Source organism: Strix aluco, chromosome 23 (assembly GCF_031877795.1).
Source record: "Strix aluco isolate bStrAlu1 chromosome 23, bStrAlu1.hap1, whole genome shotgun sequence".
In the NCBI taxonomy this organism is placed as follows: domain Eukaryota; kingdom Metazoa; phylum Chordata; class Aves; order Strigiformes; family Strigidae; genus Strix; species Strix aluco.
This window is the reverse complement of record NC_133953.1, coordinates 6807109-6832232: the sequence shown is the minus strand read 5'-3', so window position 1 is coordinate 6832232 and position 25124 is coordinate 6807109. Positions and strand designations below refer to the sequence as shown.

Below are 25124 nucleotides of genomic sequence, written 5' to 3'. Positions count from 1 at the left end.
AAACAATGCTGTGTAATGGGTAGATTAGGAGATATACTCAGCTGATTCCCAATTTCCTCCTATGGGTGTATTTGTGGCAGGCGATGAAAGAAGTCTGCGTCCATATATAATAAATCTGGAAAAGTTGTGTGCCTCAGCTTTCCAACGTGTAGAAGAGGGAGGTGGCGGTGTGCTGAGCAACAAGCTGAGCGAATGGATGGCCACTGAGGCCACCAGGCTCCTTTCCACAGTTGGGGTGCAGTCTATCTCCCAAGGGTCTGGCTGGGGTGGAGGATGCTTTTACTCATCCCTTTACACTAAAAGACATGACACCATGAGGTCATTTTACCACTTGCAGCTAATTCATTTATTCTAGGCTTTGCGGAGGAGCTGGCAGGCTCTGTGTGCTGTGCTTCCAGCAGAGCAAGCCTGTTTAAGCACCCCGAGATGCTGACGCTCCCTTCAGGCAGGCTTTCTGAGTCCGGGCTTGGCAGCATGCCTTGGTCGAATCAGGCCTTTAAGGGGAATGGGGCTACAGGCAGTACTGAGGAGAGAATCGCTATCTAGGGAAGTGGAAACATAGAGTCAGAGATGCAAAAAAGCTTTTTAAAGTAGTTTTGCCCTTTGGTGTTTAAAGATTTTAGTTATGAGATGGCACGGTGAATCCAAGTTTTTTTCTGTTGACGGTGTTTGGATTTTTTTTTTCCATCCTGACGAGGCATGGGTTCTGTCTGAAACACTAGCAAGGGTTTCCAGCTCGATAGGAGTGCTCAGTGGTATCAGCACCCTGTCTCACAGATTCTGGCCCTTGCTTACTACTGATACTGTCCTTGTTAGACTCCTCTAACAGCCAGATGTAAGGGGAAACAGTCTCTCCACTCCCTGCATCCCAGACGTTCCCTCTTAAGCAGCTCTCTAGAGAGCTAATTCTGCTTCCCAGTACCTCCCCTTAGTCTTTAGGTGAACAGCAATAGCTGACTTTTCCAAACAGAGCTAGTGGGAGGTTACGTATAGGTTGCACTGTACCTGGGTTGTAGCACTGTATTGTAGAACTGGAATTCATTTGGCATTGCTCAGCAAATAGTCTTTCCCAGCAGAGTATTGTAGAGATGTGGCAAAAGAAGGGGTGGGTGGAAAAGACTATCAAAGGCAAAGATTTGTAATGGAAGCTTATTTTGTAGCCTAAACATTTACTAGATATTAGAACCTCCTAATCGGAGCATGGAATGCAGTTCCTTGTTTGTCTAAAGCCTCTTTCCTCATCACACAGTGACACTATCAAATTCCGTTTGAACAGCTACTGCACTGCCTTGCTTTTAGGAAAGCTCAGCCTCTTCTAGATATGTATGAGAGGAAGTCATTGTCAATAACAACCTCAAAATTAAAAGCATGGCATAGGAATAGTATTGCTTTACAAATGGGCTCCTCTCCCAGAGGGATTGTACAGGCCACTGTGTAATGATATTAAGGAGCCGACATCTGTGGAAATGAATTATTCTGGTCTCAGAAGACAGGCTATGAAATTCCAAAACTAGAGCGAGAAGAGCCAGTTTGAATTGAGCTTAGAGCAGAGTGGACCTCAGACGGTGCCGTTATCTGATTCAGAGGCCGAGATGGTTTTCTGAATGACGTATGGGAACAGGGGGTGTGTGCTGTTTAGTCACAATGAGAGTGGCTTGCAGAAGCACTGTGTTTGTGCTTTCCTGCTTCGTAATGTTGATAAAGCAGTTTGGGGGATCTTAATCCCTACCTCCATACCTTCAAATTTGTTCCAAGCAAATTCTTCAGGTTCTTTTCTTCCTATCGTATTGTTCAAGCCCCATTTGCTTTTGGGAATGGTATCATTGACTTGCAGCGTGACTTTTATTAAATCATGGTCAGGTTCAGGGCAGTATAAAAATGCAACAGCCCATTCGTTCCCTTAGTAACCCCTGTGAAAAATTAGGAACCACCATCGCAGTGTTCAGAGGTACAAGTGGTCAACGTACGTAGCTCTGTTCATGCCGCGCAAGAGGCAAGCGGGTCCTGCGTGTTGTCTCAGAGATGGCTCAGCTCTGCAGTTCTTGTCAGGAGTAAAAATTAATGGAAACTTATTCCATCTTTATAGACAACAACAAATCCTACCGTGAATGCATCCTGCACCGGTGGGGAAAAGACAGCTCTATTCTTTTCATAAGGTATTTGGAAAGCAGGTCAAAATGGCGATTGTCAGTGCACAAATGACTTAAGAAATTTAAGCGTAATGCCTTGACTAAAAGAGTGAATATTTTTCACTGAAAATTTGGGACAGCAATTTTATAACTATTTCCAATAGCTTTAACCAACCACACACATATTACAAATGTATTGTCTCCTCTCAAACACCTAACTCTTCTTACTGACATTTAAGTTTAATTCTGACCCAGTGGAAGGCAAAGATGGTAAATAGTTTCAAATGAAAAGTGTAGAATAGATTCTGAAGAGTTGAAACACTTCAAGTCATTGTGTGTTTTGTTGTTTTTTTTTTTTTACAAAAGGAAACACTAGTGTTTAAAACAATGTTTTTGTTTTCAAGTTGACTTGAATTTCCTGAACATTTCAAGTTGGGTTTTTTACAAAGTGAAACATTGTGTTTTAAACCCATGTTTTTGTTTTCAAATTGACTTGAATTTTTAAAAGGATAAATGAAATACACTGAAGAATAGCAACACGCAAGGCTAAAATGCAATGGTTTTATTTTGCCAAAAAAAGAAAATATACATGGCATTATTCTAGTGAGAGCTCTCCAGGGACCCACAGCTGGTCTACTAACCAACCCACGACACCAGCTGTGGCAGAGAGCCCACTGACACGAGTCTTCCCAATCAATATTTTAGGATGGTTGAGGCACTGTGACTCCAGGAGAGGTTAAAAAATGCTAAAGGGAGACTAAGTTTCTGGGCAGATCTTCTGTGATCATTGCTGAGTGAAATCAAGACAAGATCAATAGAGATGACAAGTGTTCTGACTTCCAGTGCTGCTTCGTGGGCATCTTGAAAGCAGCAGCATCACTCACAGTGCCTACTTAATGAATTGGGCACAGAGATTACTGCAGGGAATTAATTCTCTTTTGCCTTATCCAAAAGGGACACTTGTCAAGATTAGCTGGCCCAAATTTGACCTGCAATAAAAGGGAAGAAAATGAAGACGGAAAATCTGTTTGCAAAGTGAATACGGTTTTGCTTTCACTGCCTTTCTGCTTCCCACAGCTGGGGAAGACCCATCCCGTTGGCTGATTTTGGCCAAACCTCTTGCCCTTCCCCTCCTGTTGTGAATTGAATGCTGGAATGTGGAAGAGCAGTGGAGGTTCAGACCCTCCTTCCATGTGCATGCAGAGCCAGATGGGTTATGATAAAGAATTTGGCCAATTCAATCAGAGGACATTGGAGAGTCCAATTTTATTTTATTTTTTTTTCTGTAAGCCATCCCTCCATGTGATGATGTCGTCTGCATACCCTACCAGACTTTCTAGCAGATACTTTGAAGGGGCTCTCTCTTCTCTTCCACCTTTAGCCTTCTGCTGTTATTTGCTGACAATTAACCAAACCCTGATTTATCAGTAGTGTCCTGCAAACCTCACTCTATATCTACAGTGTCCAGCATTGCTATTGTCTGGGCATAGAGATCGCAGTGCTTGTTACTTTAGTCTTGGTCCTCACTGGTTTTCATTACCTCTTTTTCCCAGTGCCATTAAATAAGCCACAAGAGATAGTCCAGACGCCTGATTAGTCCAGTCACTAAATTAAGTTTTAATAAACTCTTAGGGAAGGATAGGCATATATATTTCTGGCTTCGAGTCTGTGTGATAAAATAATTTACCTCATCCTGTCCCTGTGAGAGTGTAGACAAACCACAGGTTTTTTGCACCTCCATTTATCCACCTTTACAGAGGGCATAGTAAAATTTCCTGGCTGTAAATATAGGACCAAAAGAAGTAGTCAAGAATTAAAATATCCTGAAATTAATCATGATTTTCACGGGAGAACAAAAGAAGGGTGCAATTACTAAATGGAGTTTTCACACCTTCATCCTCTGGTTTGGTTTGTCTTGTTGTTCTGTTTTGCATTTTGCATATAAATAAGTTTTCTGCAAGAAGGACCTTGCAGAACCGTTACAGAAACTGCTTATACAACTATAGGGAAGAGATCGACGTCTCAAGTCATTCATTTCATGTGCTGAATTGTCCTCCAGAGGTTGACGTTGGCAGGCCCAGTCATCTTAGGTGCCTCTGCAATCACTATAGATGGGCCTAACGTTACGTGGTGTGAGCTTGGTGCTCAGGTTCTGCCTGGTAGAGACGTGGCAATTGAATTTAAGATCTTTAAATCATAAGGTCCTTTTTCTTTTTTCATTTCCAGTGCCTAGGAGCTTTCACATGCCTGGAGAGCATTCAGATAAATTAAAAACCTATTACTCTCCTCTGGCGTAAAAATCAAAGTGAGTCAAGCCCAGACGTGTCCTCCTCTAAAGGAGACAAGCACAAATAATTGGAGCACCATGCTCCTACCTTCTAATATTCCTTTTCAAGTTGGTGGAATATTGACTTTTTGGAGGTTACAGTGTTCTCTGGTCTAATTAATGCAAAGGGACTAATAAATTTTATAACTATCCAAACGCTGATGTTAATCTGAAGACATGTATTGCTTAATTAGATAGAACTTAAAATTTTTATAACTACTCCTTGCCATCCTAACTGAGATCAGCCTGTCACTGTACTTCTGAATCCATCAGCTCTCCCTCTGTACTCTTGTAGGGTAGGTGGAGCTCAGCTCAAGGAGCAGAAGACATATTAGGCAGGTTTAGTGAAACCAGTACAAAGGAAGAAGTCACCCCGCATACAATAGCATATGAAAACAAGGACGGAGAAATCCCTTCCAGCAGTATCTGTGTCTGAACTGCAGAGAGAGCCTAGCAAATATGGCAAACATACAGTCAGCATCCACATGACATTTTGCCAGCAGATAATCACTGAGCTCTGTGGCATTTAAATGAGGAGAGTTAATTTTAGGCTGATGAGAAGTTGTCTTGGCAGCCCCAGGGGTTGGGATATCTCTACCCACGGAGAAAGTTCAGGTCATGTAGCAGTACTGAAAGACTCAACTATACTGTTGATGTGATCAAATTGAAGCCTGTGGCAATTCCTTGGGGTGGTAGATCATGCTTTGTGGTCCCCTTGCCCTCTCCCATTAAACTGCCAGTAAAGGTACTGGTGGTGACGGTATGTTTGATGAAAATACACATCTTCTATGAAGAGAGACTGCTGGCTCATCTCTGGCTAACCAAACCGCTGCAGATGCGGTTAGATGTGGCCTGTGATAATGAAGTTTGATTTTAACTGGTAACCTAAGGGTATACAAGACCTGGAAATCGGGAGCAATCTTCACTTTTCCTAGCAGTGTGGCAGAGCCAGAAGCATCTGCTCCAGTTGCATAATCGGGGGCACTGCAAGCAGTGAAACGTTCCGAAATCTGCAACTCCCATTGAGTCTGCTGCAGAAAAAAACAGGCTCCGTACTGAGTGAGCCATCAAGCAACTGCTTTTTGTCAGCACGTATTAACGTTCCTTTGTCTTTGATAAAATGTAAGCTGCTTGATCCCAACTGATTTTGATGACAGAAAAGCGCCTTATTGGTAGAGCTCCCTGACACCTCTTTTACGCACCAGTCTTTCCTCAGCGACTCTGTTCTCGAATGTAATGAAACACCTGGTTTAATACACATAGCAATATATTTTGTATCTTTTCATCTGCTGGAAACCAGAAACAAACCATTTAGGAAGGCACCTATGGCTGCCTTAAACAGGAACATGCACAAACGCTGTTATTGATCCGTGATGTAGTGACTCCAGACAACAGACAAAAAGTCCACTTTTTAGGATTCTGCTATAATGAAATTATCATTAAAACTCTATGAAATGTTTATTGCAGAACTTGAAACAAGGAGACAGTCCTCTGGTCTCCAGCTTTTGAAAAAGTCTGGAACTGGTTCCAGCTTTATTGAAAACTTGGTGCATCTGCTTATAACTTTGTACAAACTTTTTTTCTGGTTTCAATTAAAATTGAGTTTTGTTTGCAACTGAAAGCTAAACTGCTGAATTAAGAGATGAGAAAGCTGTAACTAAAACTTGAAAGCTGAAGATTTCACATATCATTTCACATTTTCCACAACCGACAGACTGTACAAATTTATATTAAGCATACTTTTTCATTTTTAAACCAGATTGTTTAGGAGAAAATTAAACTTCTAATGGTCTTACTATCCAGAAAATACGATACACTTGAAAAATAAAAATCTCTATGACTTTATTTTTAGATAAGTTTTGAAGCACATCTACTTAGACTGACAAAGGGGAAATGAGGATATTCTTTTGGCATGAAGCTTGTTTAAGTGAAACGTCCAAGTCACCAAATACCACTTCTCTATAACTATACCAAATATCTGTAACATTTAAACCCAACATGTGTAGTTATATCTACTTTAAGAAAAGGATTAACAGTCTTTATCGGGGCCATAAATACTACAGTTATTTTTGCAAGAAATGCAAGAAATTCTGAGAGTTTGAAATCTCCCTCAATTTCTTGAGCTCTCCAAAATGTCGGTGCTTCAGGGTTGCACACGACAGGGCTGCTGCAGTGAAGTAGAACGGCAGTGGGAAAGTTGCTGTGGTACTTGAGCACACAGCCTGATGGTTCACTACACCCAGGATGTCCCACGGACTTGGATAAGCAAATTTCATGAAATGAAACCGCTGATTTTTGCCGAGAGCCCAAAGCCAGGTATGAAAGACCTTAGTCTAGCAAATTACTTTGCCCCACTGCAAGCTGAAACTTGGATACTCAGAGCACAGAGGGCATGGTGGCACATTGTAGGCAAGTGGAAAGTGGCTGCATCCATGTGCTCTTAATAAAAGTAAGGTTTATTGTTTCCACACCTCTTCTGTCATCTTTTTGCAGTTACAGAGGCAATAATTAGCTAGGGACCTTACAGATGCATTAATTAACCAGGCTGGAGAGCACAGGGCAGCCTGCAAAGCAGGCACTTAATGGAATTTGAAGCAGAGACAATGCTGTTGTTTACTGGGTAATGTAGGAGTTGCCAAGCAGTATGTCCCCACGCAATTAAAACACCACTGCACATGTGCTAAAAAGGAATATTTGAATGGGATTATGAAGCAATTACAAGTTGTCTTATTGTGCTGGCTCTGTGTACCCCTGGGGTTACAGAAAGCAGCTACTGCAGGAAGCTGGCAGTGTGCAGTATTTGGTTGCTGAAAGCTTTCTATTGTTCCCTTCTTAATTGAATCCTTACAGCAGGAGATAACTATGATTGCATCTCTGGAGTTCAGGTTCACTGTCAGGTACTCCCCCCCGGGGAAGGAGCTATTTCAGGCCCTGATTATAAGGCAGGAGTTCCCTTAGGATGCCTCAGGCCCCCACATTTAGCAGGGACACCCCACCTTGGCCTTGGGGACTTCTGCACGATGCCTTGATGCAGCATTTGGAAGGCGGTGATCAGAATCAGCTGGTTCATTCGCAGGACCGAATCCTGTGAGCCTGGGCAGTCTCCTCTCCCGCTCCCTTTGCTGGGCTATGAAAGCACTCGGGGTTTGGAGGAGGCACTTGAATTCCTTTGAGATTTCTGGCTCTGTCTAAAGGAAAAGGGGCTACTTTATTTTCACTGCCTCCTTACCGTACATGCACATGCTGCTGGTTGTCTCGCAGTCTAGGAGCATCAGCAAATGGGAATAGCCCTGCAGCTCTGCATTGCTGACCCTCAGAACAGCCTGTAATAAAAGCCCTTGCCCAGGGAGGTCAACAACGACACAGCTCTCCTGAGAAAAACCGTCGCAGGACTCAGAAATTAGGAGGACTCCATGAGCTGCCAGCTGCGCTTCGCTGGATGATACGAGGGAGTGGGGATTAACCAGTCTTCACCTCGAGGACTGAGGAGTCAGGGCAGGTGATGCTGCACGTTGAAGTGTCACCGCATAGCCAGGAGTGGTCTCCGTGCTGGTGTTTTACCTGTAAAGCAAAAGCTGATCGTTTTCTGAACAGATGCTGTACCTCAATAGAGCTTCTCCTTAAGGCACAAAGACTTGGGGTAATTTTCTTCTTCCATCATTGTGCTTTTCATAGCAGCCTCTGCACTTCCCAGCTCCTTCCAGTCCAGGAAGCAGGCAGGCTAGAACACTATGGCTCGCTCTGTACTTGTTGTTCCTGCCCAGAAGCAAATACTCCTGCAGATATTCTTGGGGGGAAAAAATGGCTTTTCAGTCTAGGGTACAGAACTGGAAATTTCTCAGGGTTGCATGTGTCACCGTCCCTCTTTTTCCCTTTCAAGAACCAAAAGCAACTAGTATACACCTGGCCCGATAACTTTAAACTAAGGAAAGCAATAAGAGACAAGTAAAGCTTTCCAGAGAGCTTGCTTGTGTGGGTGTCTTTTAATGGACTGTAGCAATTATGAGAACAAAGTAGTCGTCTTTTCACAAAGGTCCCTTTTTTTTTTTTTTTTAAGGAAAGTTTTCTGATTACTCTGAGATTTCAGTCACTTAATTGAGCTCACGTGATAAGAATACACCATACGCTCTTCCCTGAAGCATCTGACACCGATGTTTTTCCCCCTGTGCATTGCTTTAGATTTCTGTTTGTGTGCTTTGGGCTGTAGGGTTTAGACTTGGAAGTATCAGCCAGGAACTGAATCAAGTGCATGTTTTGAACGTATTCCAGTCAGGCCTATCTCTCACCCTCCAAAAGAGAACAGTGGGAGGACTTTGTCAGGTCAGGCTTTCCAAATTTCACCAGAATTAATTCCAAAGTCGTAACATAATTAGAACAAACAGAAAAATATTTGAAAGAGAAGTCAGCTTTGACATTGGCAGGTGAATCCAACAGAATTTGTTCTCAGTTATGCCAATGCTGAACACTTATCCCTGCTCTGCAAAGCTTCTCTTTAAACTTCTTCAAAGTAAATAAATAAACTCTGATCCTTGGGACTGAGAAGCAGCTTGACAAATACCAGTTTCATATTGCCCACGATCCATTCAATTCTCAGTCCATTAAGACACGGAATTCAACATGTTTGTGAGCTGGACTGCTTGTTGCTGTGGGGTTTGGCTCTGCCAACCCAATGCAGGTGGATTGAACCCTCCAGAGGTATTTAAAAGCCAGCTTGCCCTATAAATCACTGAGAGTTGTGACCCTCTCTACTTTTTGAGCTATACATCTTTGGTGTCTTGACCTAAGTGCAAGAGGGAATTGCTGATACTGTCGTAGATGAAGAGGGATGGGGTCAGACACAGTGGGAGAGCAGGGCAGTGGTTCGTTCTGCTTAGAGGGTCAGGATTTGAGGTGCATTGGCAGGGTTGGGTGTCATTCGAGCACGATTCACCAGAAGTGCTCTTAGTATCAGCCACGCAAGCAACCCCTCAGCAGAGCAATGTGAGGACAGAGAGAAGCTGCTTAGTGGTACCAGACTTCAAACCCATAAGCACAAGGTTGAGGAAGCAGTCTGAAGATGCGGCGATGAATCCATCCCTTTCCCTTTGGGTGCTCAGCTTTTTCATGGTAAAGGCTTTTGTGAGGCTCATTAAGCGAAGACTTTTTCTGTGTCCCAGAGCAATCAGGTATGGAGATAACATGAAAGTGCTCTTAAATGAAAGAAGTGGTTGGGTGAGCATGTAAGGAAGCTTTGCATTTAACACCCCTCTGTTTCTACCCAGGGATGACCTGCCAGGCTCGCAGCTCCTACATGGACACCGAGGTGCTGTGGGGACATCGCTTCACTCCCGTCCTCACCCTGGAGAAGGATTTTTACGAAGTTGACTATAACAGCTTCCACAGCACTTACGAGACCAACACCCCGGTGTGCTGTGCCAAAGAGCTGGCCGAGTCTCGCCGGGAAGGCCAGCTCCTCGGCCACCTCTCCAGTGCCACCCTCCTGAGCGGAGGCAGAGACACAGAGACAGCAAAAGAGGAAGAAGAAGAAGAAGAAGAGGAGGAGGAGGAAGAAGGCAGGGAGCCAGCAGGACTGAACGGAGCCAATGGGACAGCAGGAGAGGTGAAAGAAGATCTGCCTGTATAACACCTGAATGGCTGGACAGGAGATACCCACAAACACTTCCTGGGAGACTGTGGCCTGGCGAGTCAGGAACTGACTGGGAGTCAGAGAAATGGGATTTATGTCCAGATCTCTGCTGCCTGCTGCTTGATCCTGGCGAGTCACTGCACAGCACTGTGCCTCAGTTTCCCTCCCCTTTTATCTGTACAGTGAGGTTCTGAGCTTTGCACTTGTTTGCAAAGTATTTTGATCTCTGTGGACAAGGCTCACTAAATATGATCACTGTTAAAACTGAAATTCCCACCACTGGTTGTTTCAAAAGATGTTCGTTGGATGTTCAGAACTCTTCCCCCTTGAGAGGGTATTTAAAAATTCAGAATGTACAATCTCAGTATGAAGAATGTGGTTTCATACCTTCACTTAATTTGTGAGTCGATGTATTGTAGACATTGTTACTGCTAAATTAAAAGAAGAGGAAAAAAACTCTCTGGTATGTAGTGAAGTGCTTTGCCTTGATGATTTTTACAAATAGATTTTAGCACTTTCCTCCAGGATTACAGTTGTTGTGATTTATTTCCTGCCAAATGTCCAATATTACCAGGACAACTTTCCCTGCAAACCTTTAGCATGTTTATCCCATGTTTTTGACTCTCTTCTCAAACTGAAGTGCTATCTCTGTGTACTCTTTTCATGGAATCTCTGACATGTTTCATAGGCTGTCCAAGATCAGAGAAAGTTTAGATCTTGCCCCAGTGAAGGTTTTTTCCTGGCCTGGATGTCCCAGTTCCAGCTCCAGTTGATGATTTAAAATGAAGTAAGTAGCCATCTGGGAGTTCTGAAATTTCAGACAGGGTCCCTGGAGTAGGTGGACTGGGTAAGAAACAGTTTGCATAATTTTCTGCTCTTCTGTAAAGTACGTGTTTAAAATAAAGGGTTAGATGCTGATGTTCCTGTAGCTAATGGGAACATGCACTGACATAACCAGCCAACCTGCCAGTAACTTCTTCAAGTGTTTTAGGCATGCTTTGTCCTGCAGCTCAACAAAGATTGCTATTCCTGTGAAGCACCAAATTAAATTAACAATTTTGGTTCTTTACAAAGAGGAAGGCATAGAACCATACTTACCCAAAGGGGATTGTCACATCCAGAACAGGTGTGAAGAGAAATACCCTGTGAGATGAAAAATTTCCAGAAATATGAACAGCACAGAAAAAAATTGGCCTTGTTGGTGAAAATCTCTTTCCTTAACCCCCAAAATTTAGTGAAAAAATAAGATACCTGCAGATTGCTTTTTTATCAAAATGGAACTTTATTTCTTGAATAATATATAATATGAAAGAGTCGTTTTACCTAGAGGAAGGACTGCATGTATATCTATGAAATACACTGTAGTAGGGATGGGCTGAGCTGCACACTAGGGATCTTAAATATGGTTTTGCCTCTTGATATTAATACAAAGACAAGATAAACTGGAAATAGAAAGCAATGGTGTTATTGACGTGCAAACAAAGAGAATACTGTCTCTAGGGGTCAGAGATACTATTGAATTAGAGACCCAATGTTATAATGTTGATACAAGAGAAATTTCTATTTCTTTCTGAAGGAGGTGGAAAAATGAACTTGGCATGACTCTGTTGCACTTAATACCATGTTAAAAGGCAGCAGTCATCTTGGCCTCCAGGATGTAGAACTTACCATTATGTTATACAATAAGTTTTGAAGTGAACTAACTTCATTTGAAATGCTCGTCAGTTCTAGAAAGCATCTTGCAGACTTGGAGAGAGCAGTATTTTTCAAAAAGCTCTCATTTTAGGTTTTGTGCTCAGCTTCCTCTTTTTCCATACTAAACCTCAGAGGAACAGAGAGAGGAAAAGAGGGAGAAAAATGGGAGATGTTTCTTAGAAGGGTTTGTTCTTTTTCTGAGACCCTCACTTCTCACCCTATCTCTGCAAAAATAATTATGTCAAAATTATTTTTCAGGACTTTTTATTCTGTAGCTGAAGTGAACTCCTAATGTAGGAGGGTAGTAATGGAAAGTAAAACTAACTGGTCTATGCAAGTCAGAGGCAATTTCAGCCACTCAGAGAGATGTTATATAAGCTCTGCCCATCGAGATGACTTGTCCAGCTCAATTCAACAAGAGAGAGGGCTTGCTGGGTCCCTTACCTGGTGCCGGAGATAGAGAGTCTGGAAAATGGCACTAAATTGCACCTGCACCTTCCTTCTCATTCATGGTTGGCACCCTCCAGAGAGAAGCTAGCCATCTTCAAAGAGTCAAAAAGTTATTTTATCTGCTCATTGCCCTTGAGATTTCATCACACAAAACTGCTCTTTCCTAATATCGTCAAGTCTGAGAAATTACATCTCCTACACGTTAGGAATTTTTCTTGCTGCACGTCAGATACTGCTCGCAGAGTATTTGCTGAATGGTGCATGGTGGGGTGGGGTGCCAAGCTATTACAGTGCATGGGAAGTAAGAAGGAGTGTATTGCTCCCCTCTTGAGCAAAGCCCTTAAACAGCTGTGGACTTTCTTGGCTTCATGGACTATTTCTGTGTTTGAAATTTGCAAATACGCCCAAGTACCTTGTTGAATCGGTGCTTCCAACGGCGCCAGCGCGAGCAGCAGCAAAAGGACTTCCCTGACTTCTGTAGAATAGGAGAAACACCCTCCTGTGTTTTTTAATAAGCTGAGCAGATCTGGAGGAGGATATCCTCCAGAGCTGAATGCACCTTGCGTTCGGTATATAAAAGGCGGGGAACCATATTTTCAAGATGTGTAGCCTGGCAATCAGTTATGTGGGTTTTGGTAACGCAGTCAAGCCGTACCCTTTCCAAAGCACTTCAGGCAAGCCTCAGGCATGTCCTGTGTTCTCCTTTGCCTGAAATACGTCCCAAAGAGACATTTAATTTAGTGAGTGTATTGAACTTCTCTGAAAGTAAGGGAGCCTCTTCCAGAATTGTCATCTCTGAAAATTATATCAGTTTTCCTGCCGCGTGCAGGACAATAAACCATGGGAATAAAGGCATAATAGAGCCACTCTTTGCTGTAATGAACATTTAAATACAACTCTGCATCTTTGTGACTTGAAATAGCTCACATAGATATGTCCACCCACATAAATATCCAATATATACTACACACTCATCAGCCTCTGTACTTTCAGAAATATTAATACTCCCCAAGAAACATTTATAACCTGTAAACACACTATTCATGCACAAATAACCATTCATATTTATATAATGTACCCGGTAAACAGGCTAAAAATACACATTGAAAACACTGAATAATTACACCTGCCTTATAAATGTATCGCTGACAAGCAAAATTCACAACAGTATCCATCCACAATAGCAGACGCTTGTGTGTCTGTGCCACACACGCGACAGCTACCCCGCTGTGCGTGTACACAAAGCGTACACAGTTACTCACAAACACACCCCCACGCCAGCACGCATACCTGAACCCTGCTCTTTAAAACACCACCTGAGGACTGTATTCTTCATCATGAGTCCAGGGGCCTTCATACAGACATAACCCCCCCCCCTCCACTGTCTTTCCAGCAGGCAAACCGAAGTGTTCAAATACTTTTCCAACACCGTAGAGCTAAACCCTGCACTGCACAACACGAACACATCACGGAACCCTCAGCAGTGCAGAGTCAGGAAGGTAATTTAATTTCAGGTGTATGTTTCTGTCCTGCAATCATTAACGAGAGTTTTGGAGCACACAAAAGCTACATTTCTTGTTCTTTATTTTTCTCCTTGTGGCGGGATAGTTGGGAAACACCTTCCTAATGCAGAAGAGTTAATGAGCTGTGAATGGAGGCAGGAAAGGAGAATTGCTTACAGTAAAGGCTTTGTCATTCTGCATGATTTTGTTTGAGGGTTTGGGGATTGGAGTGGGAGGAAGCCCTGCAAGTCATGTTACTGGATCATGTCTGATAGGGAGCGGCTGAGGGAACTGGGGGGGTTTAGTCTGGAGAAGAGGAGGCTGAGGGGAGACCTCCTGGCCCTCTACAACTCCCTGAAAGGAGGGTGCAGAGAGGGGGGATGAGTCTCTTGAGCCAAGGAACCAGCTCCAGGCCAAGAGGGAACGGCCTCAAGCTGCGCCAGGGCAGGGTCAGACTGGCTCTTAGGAAGGATTTCTTTGCAGAAGGGGCTGTTGGGCATTGGAATGGGCTGCCCAGGGCAGGGGGGGAGTCCCCATCCCTGGAGGGGTTGAAGAGTCGGGTTGACCCAGCGCTGAGGGATCTGGTGGAGTTGGAAACAGTCAGTGTGAGGTTCATGGTTGGACTGGAGGATCTTCAAGGCCTTTTCCAACCTTGATGATTCTGGGATTCTGCTTTCCCAGGCCCGGTTTTTTAACCGCTCTATTCTTGTGCAATGTCACTAGTGCTCATGGATGGCCAAGCTGACCTGTATGCCTTGTAGCCTTTTTTCCTCTCATATGAGTTTTCAGATTTATGCATATTAAGACAATTTATTTTGATGAAATTATGTTTCTTAGACTGATCTGAAGATACCTGGAGATGAAAAATCCAGCTCTTGCCTTGATGGTTGGTTCCAGGGGTTAATTAACATGACTGTTAGAAATGTACCTTTACTTTTCATTTTAATTTGCTTGGCTTTAACTTTCACTCATTGCAAGACCTGTCACTCATTTTTAGGCTTAAATTTACCCCCTCATTGTTTTCTCTCACTTCTTATTACGAATATATTTCCATCAGAAATAGTGGATTATGAAGCTGAGATAAGAGAAACTGTTATTTATGCTCAAGTAATTAATACCCCGTGATAAGCTCCATGCATTGCCAGCCATATCTGCTGCAATATATGAGAGGCACGTTGCCAGAATGTGTTAAGCAGCAGTTTGGCGGATGATGGAAAGGATACTTAATTAAGTTACAGGAAAACTCGGCAAGCTTTCAGTCCATGCACAAAAGTGGCAGCAGTTTCCATTTCAAGGCTAGTGAAACAGTGATATCTACTGAAAGTCTGATTCTGATATTTCGAATCATTTCCAGGGATGCCTGGTCATTTAGAGGGGTGTGAGAAGCAGGAGAATCTAGCTGTTGGCATTTTATTATATGAAAATGTCAAGGCCAAATTCTGAATCTAGCCGTTGACCTTTTATTCTATGAAGAACACAAGGCCAATTCTGATTTCATTTAGGGCAGTCGTTCTCTCTCAGGGAAATGGAGCCCAGTGGGTCCCTCCGCTTTGCCAACATCTAACAGACCAGAACTCGGTTCTTAAGAACTAGTGGTTGTTCTTTCAGGGAATGGAGGGGAGGGTTGCATTTTCAGGCTTTATTGTGAGTAAGAAAATGCATACAAAGGTGGCTTGTCTTGAAACTGGTGCTGGTGGAATCACTTCTGCTAAAAAGTAAAGCCTAATTCTGCAGTTTTGCTGGAGGTAGTTTGTTATTTGCCTTACAGGACCGTCTAGACATCCCGCTCAAGCTAGAACCAGGGAGCACAAACATGCAACGGCTTTCTCAAGAAGCAGCGAAATCTGACCAAAGTTCCCCTGAAGTCTGTGTTTCACAGGCTGATACAAATACAATTCTAGAGCGATTCCAGTGACACCCTGGTTTAGCAAGCACTGAAGGTCGCTGGTATAAGCAAATGCAGAATTTAGCTCAGTGGGGTGATCTGAATGAGTGAAAAACCAAAATAGCCTGGTTTAATTAACTCCAGTAAAATCAGGAGTAACTCCTCAGAGTTTTGGTTGGTTTAGTGAGATCAGATCCAGGACATGAAGTGGTAAAAAGGTTGTAAAGCTCTGCTTTTATTCACAAAGTATTCGAATTGTAGTCTGTCTCTAAGTAGGACAGAGAAGAATATCAACGACCTTTCCTTACCTGGGTGTAGAAATGAGATGACGAGTGCAGCGTAATATTATTTGCTACTCTCTAGGTATCTCTTCAATCCTGAAAGACCAAGACTGGCTTTGTGCGTGTCTGATGTAGAGCCACTATTACGGCTTCTGATACAGAGAGGGTGCAGGTGTAGCTCTCCACAGCAAAAAGCTGAGCCTTTAAATTAACGCTCTGCTACTGTGAACAACAGTGGGCGAGGAGGAGGGGAAACACCTTGGCTGAGCCACCTAAATAGGGTTTTGTTTGCCAAAGAGGATGGCAGGAGCTGGGTGTCTCCTGACTGAAGCCATGGCTGGTCTGTTCAAAGCAATAGCAGGAGGGACAGTGAGGTGGTTCTAGCTCCTGAGGTCCCATCATCACCCAGCGCATGTGGAGTGGCTGTCGGATTTATCTAATTTAATACCAAATAGGGCAAGTTATTTAAGGAAGGGTGATTCAAAACTGAAACAACTCTATTCTTTCAAGCCTCATCTTGTAATTGAAATATTCATAAAGCTCCTCATTCAGCATAAGACCATTGCAGGAATATTTTAAGGATTTCATGCTTTTTGCAGTTACAACGTGCAAATTCAGCAACGCCAGCCTGCATTTTCTGAGTGCAAATGCATAACAGTTTTGACCCATCGCTCTTTCAATATATTTTCCTTTAATCAGATTCAATATATTTTCCTTTCATCAGATTGAATGAAATTGTGTTTTTATAGTATGCACAAACAGCAACTATGGGCTAGGCTGAGAAACCACCCAACTCACTGTCCAGGTCGATGAAGGTTTTTGGGTTTCATGTCAAAAAATCCTAATCTTAAAATAGGTTCTTTTTTAATTTTACCATGGTCCTCAAATCCTGCACGGATTTAGAGCTTACAAAACTAAATGTAGGTAAAGCCAAATGTTAATAAACAATTCTATGAATCTGTGTTTCTATCCCATAGAGGAAGCAAATGCTTCCTCCCTTCTACCTTTGTTCCCCAAATATCCAGCAGTGCATTGTGTGCAGCTAACTGAGCAATGCAACTGAAATGTCTATTCCCATTGCCCAAAAGTGAAAGAAATGCACTATAGGAAATCACAGAGATAGAACAGCCTGTCACATGAAATACCTGATGAGAATCAGGATGACACCTATAGCCCTCCGTGTGTATGCAGATTTATCACTGAATGAGAAGAAAAACTCACAGTAACTGGAAAATTAATGATGGTAAAAGCTATTCAGTATTCATAACCCCCCATGTTTGTTCCGGGTTGTTCTATCAGTTGTCCGTCATTTTTATGCCAAACAAATGAGCAGTACAATCACTACTGAATCCACGCCCCATCTGCCTCCCTCGCATACGGTAGCAGAGCTCAGCTGTTTCTCTTCCTCCCAGAATAGAAAGAGGAGAGACAGATGCCAGGTGCAGGCAGGGAGAGTTGTTGCCTGATGGACCCTGGAACGAAGGCCATGAGGGGTTTGTCCTTCCCACAACGAAACTCCTCTCCGCTGCCAAGCTGAATAAAGACCGCGGGGCTGAAACACCAACTGGAAAGGAGAGGGAGTAGGATCGGGACCCCAGACCCTGTGGGGCAGTTGGAACAAGTCTCCAAGTACCTTTCAACGGCAGAGAAAAGGAATTTTTTTCACATTTAATTTCACAATGTTGGGTTTTATTGAATCATGGCCGTCTTGCTGCCCTGTGCTTCCCCTGCCTGTTTTTAATACCCATCTGCTTTCAGGCTTCTTGCAGGGAGATTGGAAGCTCCTGGGCCTGCCTCTGTTGTGTCTGCAGAGTGCCTCACACAGCGGGGCTGAGTCTTGCAGTTATTCCTGCAATACATGTACTAGACACCCATAATAATGAATAACTGGTCCGAGCTGGTGCAAATGAACAGCTAGCCTCGAACAAAGTGCTGTGCTTCATTATATACAATATTGAAGAAGGCAGCATAATTGATGGCTAAGGCAATGGGCTGTGACTCAGAGAATTTGCGTTTTCTCCCCGACTTCCACTGGCCCCCCTGTACAATACTGTGCGAGTCAGTGCTTACACATGTTGCTTTGTTTGTCGTATCTGTTTAGGCTTCGGTTCAGGAAGGCCCATGAGCATGTCCTGAATTTTAAGCTGGTTGATTTTTTGAGCTGGGGCTTTATGACTGCAACTTCATCGAGGCAGGAGCTATTTCTTATTCTGGGTTCATGCACCAAACAGCAAAAGGGGACACTGTCACAGGGCATCGTGTAGCTCTTAAAAGAAGGGTAGGTCACCTTCCCTGTGATTTCACTCTGATCAGCGTGGTCACTGATGTGGGTGAGAACCAGGCTTCTCTGGGAAAAGCTGTGGCCAGATAGGGGGAACGAAACTGGAGGGGAGACTCCAACAGGGGAGGATGAGGCCGAAAGTCAGACCATGCAATCACGCAAACTCTAAGATGGGACGTTCCTGACCTTCAAAACCTGCAGGTCCACGTGCTTTCACATGGAGAAGGTGGGGTCTGCAAACCAAACCCCCAGGAAAACCAACGGTTTCCATGGGGCAGCCTGGCAGGAGTGGGAGTTGCTCTTCATCCCCGCGACTGAGCTGTGTCCCTGCACGGTGCAGTCCGTACAAGGACCGTGATCAGCTTATGCCTTGTTTTGATGGTTGGCATGGGGTGTACGTTGTGTTCAGAGTAAGGGCAGTTTCTGTACCTGGAATAGTAATGGTTCCATTTACATAAAACATATTCATTAAATTGCCTGAGCGGTTGTACTCTTCTGATGAGCTTTCTACCTCCCTAGATTGTCTCTTTCAGGCTTTTATTTATAGGTTCCCCTGACCTTTTCATTACTCAGAGTCTCTCATGGATCCTGTCCTCTGTATGTTACCACATCAGTTTTTCTTGTCCTGTTTGACATTTAATTTTTATTAACTGTAGTGTAGGTAAAGCTGGTTTTCTTTGTTTTCCACACTGTGTTCTCCTGCTCTCTAGGCAATAGAACCTGTCATTCTAGATATACAAGAGAGAATTTTCTTTCCTGACATTTTGAGATTTTCCAGCAGGACATGGAAAATTAAAACCGGGTTTAAGGTTAATAATGTCTTCTCGAGCTGATGGGAATTATAGAGGGCGCACATGAAAACGAGCCTCCTTGTTGACCTGCAGGGTCTAAGTGTGTTCCTCAGTATCTTGTAGCACACCAGAAGGTATCCAGTAGTCACTGGAAAACCCTTCTGCACCTCCCGCTTCTCGTGCGGCTGGCACTCTTCCCATTTTGTGCAAAAAGTGGGAGCACATGATTAGCCTTTGGGTACGATGGAGAGACACATGTTGAAGTTTTCCAGCCGTGCTTAACGTATTTGCCACGCCCTCTGATGAGGAATCTCTTGTTGTTACTCATTTAACTGAAAAATCACATTAACTCAAACAGTTTAAGCAGAAAAACAAGTAAAGGGACTATTCACAACAACATCCAAAACAGTAAGGAGTACGTGAGAGACAGATGAAGAAACGCTTCCCTTAGCTCCTCTTTATTTGGGAGGTTCCTACCAATTAATAGAAGCTTTCTTTCACGCTTAGATCATGTGTTGTCTCCCGTACTTTACTGCCTAATTAACAAATCCTCGCCTCAAAAAGATAAAATCCATCTTTTTGGTGACTCATTGTGCATGTTTCACTGTGAAGTGTCTTACATTGAATTTATAGTCTATATTAATCTGTACACAAGCATGTTTATACAAACATTTATTGAAAATAGATATATATTTCTGACATTAATGGACGGTAGAGAAGCATAAGCCAATGCCAAATCTTACTAAAATTAAATACTTTAATTCTGTTCAAAGAGCAACTAAATTTCCAAATGCCAAGAGAGAGCATCTCAGATAACAAGTTCTCTATGTGAATATTAATATAGTCTATATTCCAAAATAATGGAATATTTCACATTCCTTGCAGATTAAAGTTACAAACAGATCTCTGAATTTCTCGTGGGACAGTGGTATTATTTGCTGAGCAATGGCATTTTGCTGCTGTGTGTACAAGGGAATATCAGATGTCTGGAAGAATTAATGAATATTCAAGGAGTACTGCTTTGCAACGATCTTCAGCTGATAGCTGCGTTCATTCATTTAAGTAAAGCTTAGATTTGCTCATTTTTCATAAGTCTTCTTTAGAAGGGAGGAAAACAATCAGGCTGTGCTTTTATAGAGTGAATTTGAAATTAAAATTAGACGTTTAGGTGTCATTTCAGTTGTAAAGTAGCCCTTAGTTCTGATGGTGGGAACAGGGATTCCAATTATGTTTAATTTGTATGCACAGGGCTCGGTTAGGCAAAGTATTAAGGATTCTTAGTTGTTCATAATATTTCTATAGTGTGCAGGGCTTTTCAACACCATCACTAAATTAGTTCTTGGAAGCAGTTGTTCACTATATTAACGTAATATATCCCACACATAGTAAAACAAACTGTTTGGCCTTTGAAATGAGAGGACCCCAATCTTAATAAATATTGAATTATAAAATCCCTGTATAGGGAATACGAGCTAATTCTTTTCTTTTTTCACCAGCTGTGAACTGCTCCGTGTGATGTATGGTACAAACTCTCCAGGAAAGAGGAGCAAATTGAAAACACTACCCCTGTGGGTTCCCTTATTAGACTTGAAGTGACTGTGAAATTCGCAGGACACAGCTCATTAAAACAAGGCTGGCAATCTGTGACCTCTTGAGTAGGAAGATAAGATCCATGCTGAAAAACAGGCTGTTGCTTTGATTGTGGGGTAACTCAGCTAAGAAGGAGAAAAATTTGTATAACTGCTTATTAACCCACTCGTTACCAGAGCACATTGATCCTTATAAAATGCGTCTTCAGGAGAATAGGAAAGCAGTGGCCTGGTTGCTCAGTTAAAAATGAAGAGATGGGACCCCTGGAGAGCTGCTGTCATTCCCCATCACAGCTCCCACTCTCTGATGGGTGTCGTGCTTCGTGGACACGTTAATGAGCTGGGATGCAATGCGTATGGTAATGAAAATTGCAGTGGCTGGGTATTTCATCCAGTAAAGCGGAAATTCAGCACAATACAGGACCATGAGCTAGATAGTTGGGTTTTTTTTTTTCATTACTGAGATGATTAAACAGTATTTGAGGCTATGGCCCAATACTTGCAGTGGACTCCCTGACTGGTGAGTGTATCAAAAGGAGGAAAGAAGTGTCGTTGACATCCTGGGCTCTCCCATGAAATAATGATCTCCTTGGAGCACGTGGTGTGGAATTCTGCCCTTTTGGTAATTAAGCTTTAAGAGCACCGTGCTTTCTATGTGGAAAACTTAAGTTGCAGGAGGAAATGTCTGGGCTGTTGTAAATCAGCATAGCTTTATAGAACTGTCTGAAGCCAGACAAGACTGTAGTCTGCAGCAGACAATCTGACTTGCCCTCAGGCATAAGTCCTTAAAATTCCTGTGCGAGTGTACACTATCTAGGGTGCTTTCTATTACGTTAGTATCAAACCTCATATAGTACAGTTTGGTACTGAATAATCAGTTATAGGTTGTTTGCACTGAAGAAAAGAACAGGGTAATTTTTCCATGACCTTACTCCAGGTTCTAGTAAATCGCATTCTCATGCCACTAGAACCCAGGGAAAAAATATGGCAAGAATGTTAACATTTTCTGCTTGAAAAAGCAGCTATCTTAGTAGTTAAGTTCAATCCCTAAAGTGATCATCTAATTCTGGTCTGACATTTTCTGTAAGTGAATAAACCTGCATCTTAATTCTATGCCTGTCAAAGATTAAATAATGCAACATCAGCTTTTAACATGATTGATCCAAATAAAGAGCATGAAAAATGTAGCCTGGTTGGAAACATTCAATGAAATAATACATTTCAGAGAGGGTTCCCCCCCATCACTGCTAATGTGAGCGAGTTGAATTGTGGGAAAAGAAAAAATGAGATGAGAACACTTAAGCTGATGTCGCTCTGCATGAGGGAGAGTAGAAGCTGAATACAAAATGGGCTCAATAATTATGAGTGAGATTCATGCTCTAGTGAACTAGGAAAGGCTGCTCTGATGTCTTATGAAAATTGTGTTCTCCTGAGGCACACCAAATTGCATTTCCAAAATGACCAGTCAGTCACGGATGAAAATTTTGGCCCTGCTCTCTGTGGTAGAGCAAAGAACTAGCAACCCTTATTTCTGACATGTGGGGGATTGGTAACTTTGGACTTGTAACTTCCCTTTAGGAAGAATGGGAAGTGGGAGTTCAAGAAACAACAGTCTTACACATTTCTCATGTCTTCTGTAACAATTTTACTATTCTTTTTGAGGAGAGGGATGTGGAGACATCTGACTTGAAGTAACAATAAGGAAAGTACTTTATGATGTTGAACTTTGTGCTATTATGGCAGTTGTCTGTCATCTACCTGCAAGTATCCTGTAATCTCTGAGCCATTGGGTTTTTTATTGGTTTTTCAATTGCAAATAGGTTCTAAATTCATCTTGTTGTAATTCTGACATGAAGAAGCAGCCTTCTCCTGATCCAAATCAATTCAGTGATTGACTTCTTACATAATCTGATTGTTACACAGATGAAATTATAGTCTTTGTAAAATGATTGTAAAACAGAGACCTGGCTCAAAAATGTTTCATTCTTGTATCGGTAATTTTAGTACGTGAACTTAACTTTACTGCAGGTTATCTTGTGTGCTGGGAGGCCCCTAGCCTGATAATGCTGAAAAGGAGAGGTCTTATGAATATTTGAGCCGCACAAAGCACAGGAGAGAAGATAGCTAGACAGGTAGGTAAAAGGAAAGAGAGAAAACAAAGAAAGGAAGAAAGCCAGGAAAGTACAGGTTTATTTTTAGGAAGTGTTTATTCTTAGCAGTGGTAAATCACAGCCAGGCTGGATTCAGCAAAGCATTTGTACACAATGTTCTGATATGTGGGCGTCCAGATACTCTTCAAGAGCCCAACATACAGGCTGCAGGTTGGCCAACCCTCTATTAGCTTGGTTCATCCCAGGAAAAGTGTCTGATTTCTTTTGCACCTATGCTATTAATAACTGAGGTGAAAGGGGAACACTGATAGGTTTTAAATACTAGGATCATTCTTTAAAGTCAAATTATATTTGGCATGTACATTTATTTCCATCCCAACTAAATTTGTGGTCCCTTTTCCCTAAATAGTGCATGTTCCAAAGATTAAGTAGGAAGTTACTGGAAAAACTCTAAACTGATATCAAGGGCATTCATATTTCTTACCTAATTGTCACTGAGATGGATGCTTTGGGAATATTTCCAAGACTACACTTGGGTTAGTAGTCACACTTTGAATGCATCCTACTGAAATCGTAGCAACTGGTGAAGGATGGAAGTGATGTTATGTCCTGCACGGCAATCCTAAAGACTCTAGGATGAGCTGACACAGCCTGGCCCCTGTGCACGGTGAATCTTTAGCACATCTGGCAATGCAAGAAAGTTTGTTCAGTAATTATATTACTCGTTTGGGACTGTGAGCCTTAAACTTCTTCAAATGGTTGGTCATGTATCAGCAGATACATCGGACCCCTTGCTGGAACGTTGTGCTCCCACTATTGTTGCATATGGAAGATTGCAGGAAATAGAGGATGCTCTTCTTGTATGGCTTTAACTTCAAACTGTTTACAAAGAGAGAAGGGAGAAACTGGACAGCAGTTGTGAAGGAGTGAAGATACACTCCCTTGCCCCTTCTCTCTCCTCCCCCTTTGGTGCCTGTCCAGTTTTGGGCACCTCAATCCGAGAGAGATCTCAAGGTGCTGGAGCGAGTGCAGAGGAGGGCAACGAAGCTGGGGAAGGGCCTGGAGAATAAATCCTGTGAGGAGAGATTGAAGGAGCTGGGACTGTTCAGTGTGAGGAGGAGAAGGCTGAGGGGAGACCTCATCACTCTCTACAGCTCCCTGAAAGGACGTTGTGGAGAGGTTGGTGCTGGTCTCTTCTCACAGGGAATTAGTGACAGAACAAGAGGGAACGGCTTTAAACTGCAACAGGGGAGGTTCAGACTGGACATGAGGGGAAAATGTTTCCCAGAAAGAGTGGTCAGAGAGTGGAATAGGCTGCCCAGGGAGGGGGTGGAGTCCCCATCCCTGGGTGTGTTTAAGGGCCGTTTGGATGAGCTGTGGGGGGATGTGGGGTAGGGGAGAACTTTGTAGAGTCGGGCTGAGGGTTGGACTTGATGATCCCGAGGGTCTTTTCCAACCTGAATGATTCTGTGATTCTGTAAGTGCTGACAGCAACTCCTGTTCCTCTTTGTTTTCCCCCTCCCTATCAGAGCACATGGCTGTCCAAAGGAGGAATCCTTTCACGCCTATCTGCAAGGTCCTTGAGAGGTGTTAAGAGTAAACTCGGTGTGAACAACGCATGAAGTGGGCACGCACATGGAAGCTGAGGTGTGAAAGCATTTGCTCAGTAAAAATAGAACTAGGCTGTTGGCAGAAAGAGGTGTCTCTAACAGATAAACCCAGCAGTGATTGACAGGAGTTGGGTTTTTGTTTTATTAATGCCTCAGTCTGAGTTTCTTGACCTTAAGAGGAAGGAGAGAGTTTGGCAGGACAGGTGAGCTTGTAATTTGTTTAACACTGAAAGAAATGCACCTCTCCTGATTTTATACAGAACAACCAGTACCAGTTTTTAACCCCTGCTTATCACATAGTGTGCTTAATTAGAACAGAGAATAAAGGAGAGATTCCCAGCTATTAATGATCCTGTGAAAAAGCATGAGCTCTATTCCTGTTTGATTGTGGTGGGCGTTATTGTGGAGGAGCTGCAGCTCTCGAGTCCCCAGCATCCACCCAGACAATCCTCTTTGATCATCCTTCGGCACCGGCAAGCTTATCTGTGTGCTTGGTTTTAGAGTGAATGTTCTTCTCAGGTGAAATATTTACAATTTGAGGTTTTTTGGTTGGTTTTTTTTGATGGAACAATAAATTGTAGCATGGGTTTGATGTGAACATCCCACATGTATAACCGTCATACTACAGATTGCAATACTGCCTTCAATCCACACACCTCATACATTCACAGCCCATAGAGATCAGCATATTACAAGCAGAAAGTGATTTACCAGACAAGTCACAGTTCCTGTCTGTATTATTGTATGATGTATGGCACATCTGATGCAAATGTAGCTGGAGCGCAATAGAGGAGCCTGTTTTGCAACACAAACAAGTATTAGACTAACGGATCTGATACTGAAAAGAT

General features: G+C 42.8%; 1 protein-coding gene across 1 annotated transcript in view; it reads left to right on the top strand.

Annotated features, from left to right (window-relative positions):
• Positions 1–10528, top strand: part of KCNJ5 (potassium inwardly rectifying channel subfamily J member 5) — a 63757-nt gene extending 53229 nt beyond the window's left edge. The window contains exon 5 of the mRNA XM_074849066.1: positions 9717–10528. Within this exon, the coding sequence (XP_074705167.1) occupies positions 9717–10078 (362 nt within the window). The 3' untranslated portion in view covers positions 10079–10528. The remainder of the gene's footprint in view (positions 1–9716) is intronic.
• The last annotated feature ends 14596 nt before the right edge of the window (positions 10529–25124 follow it).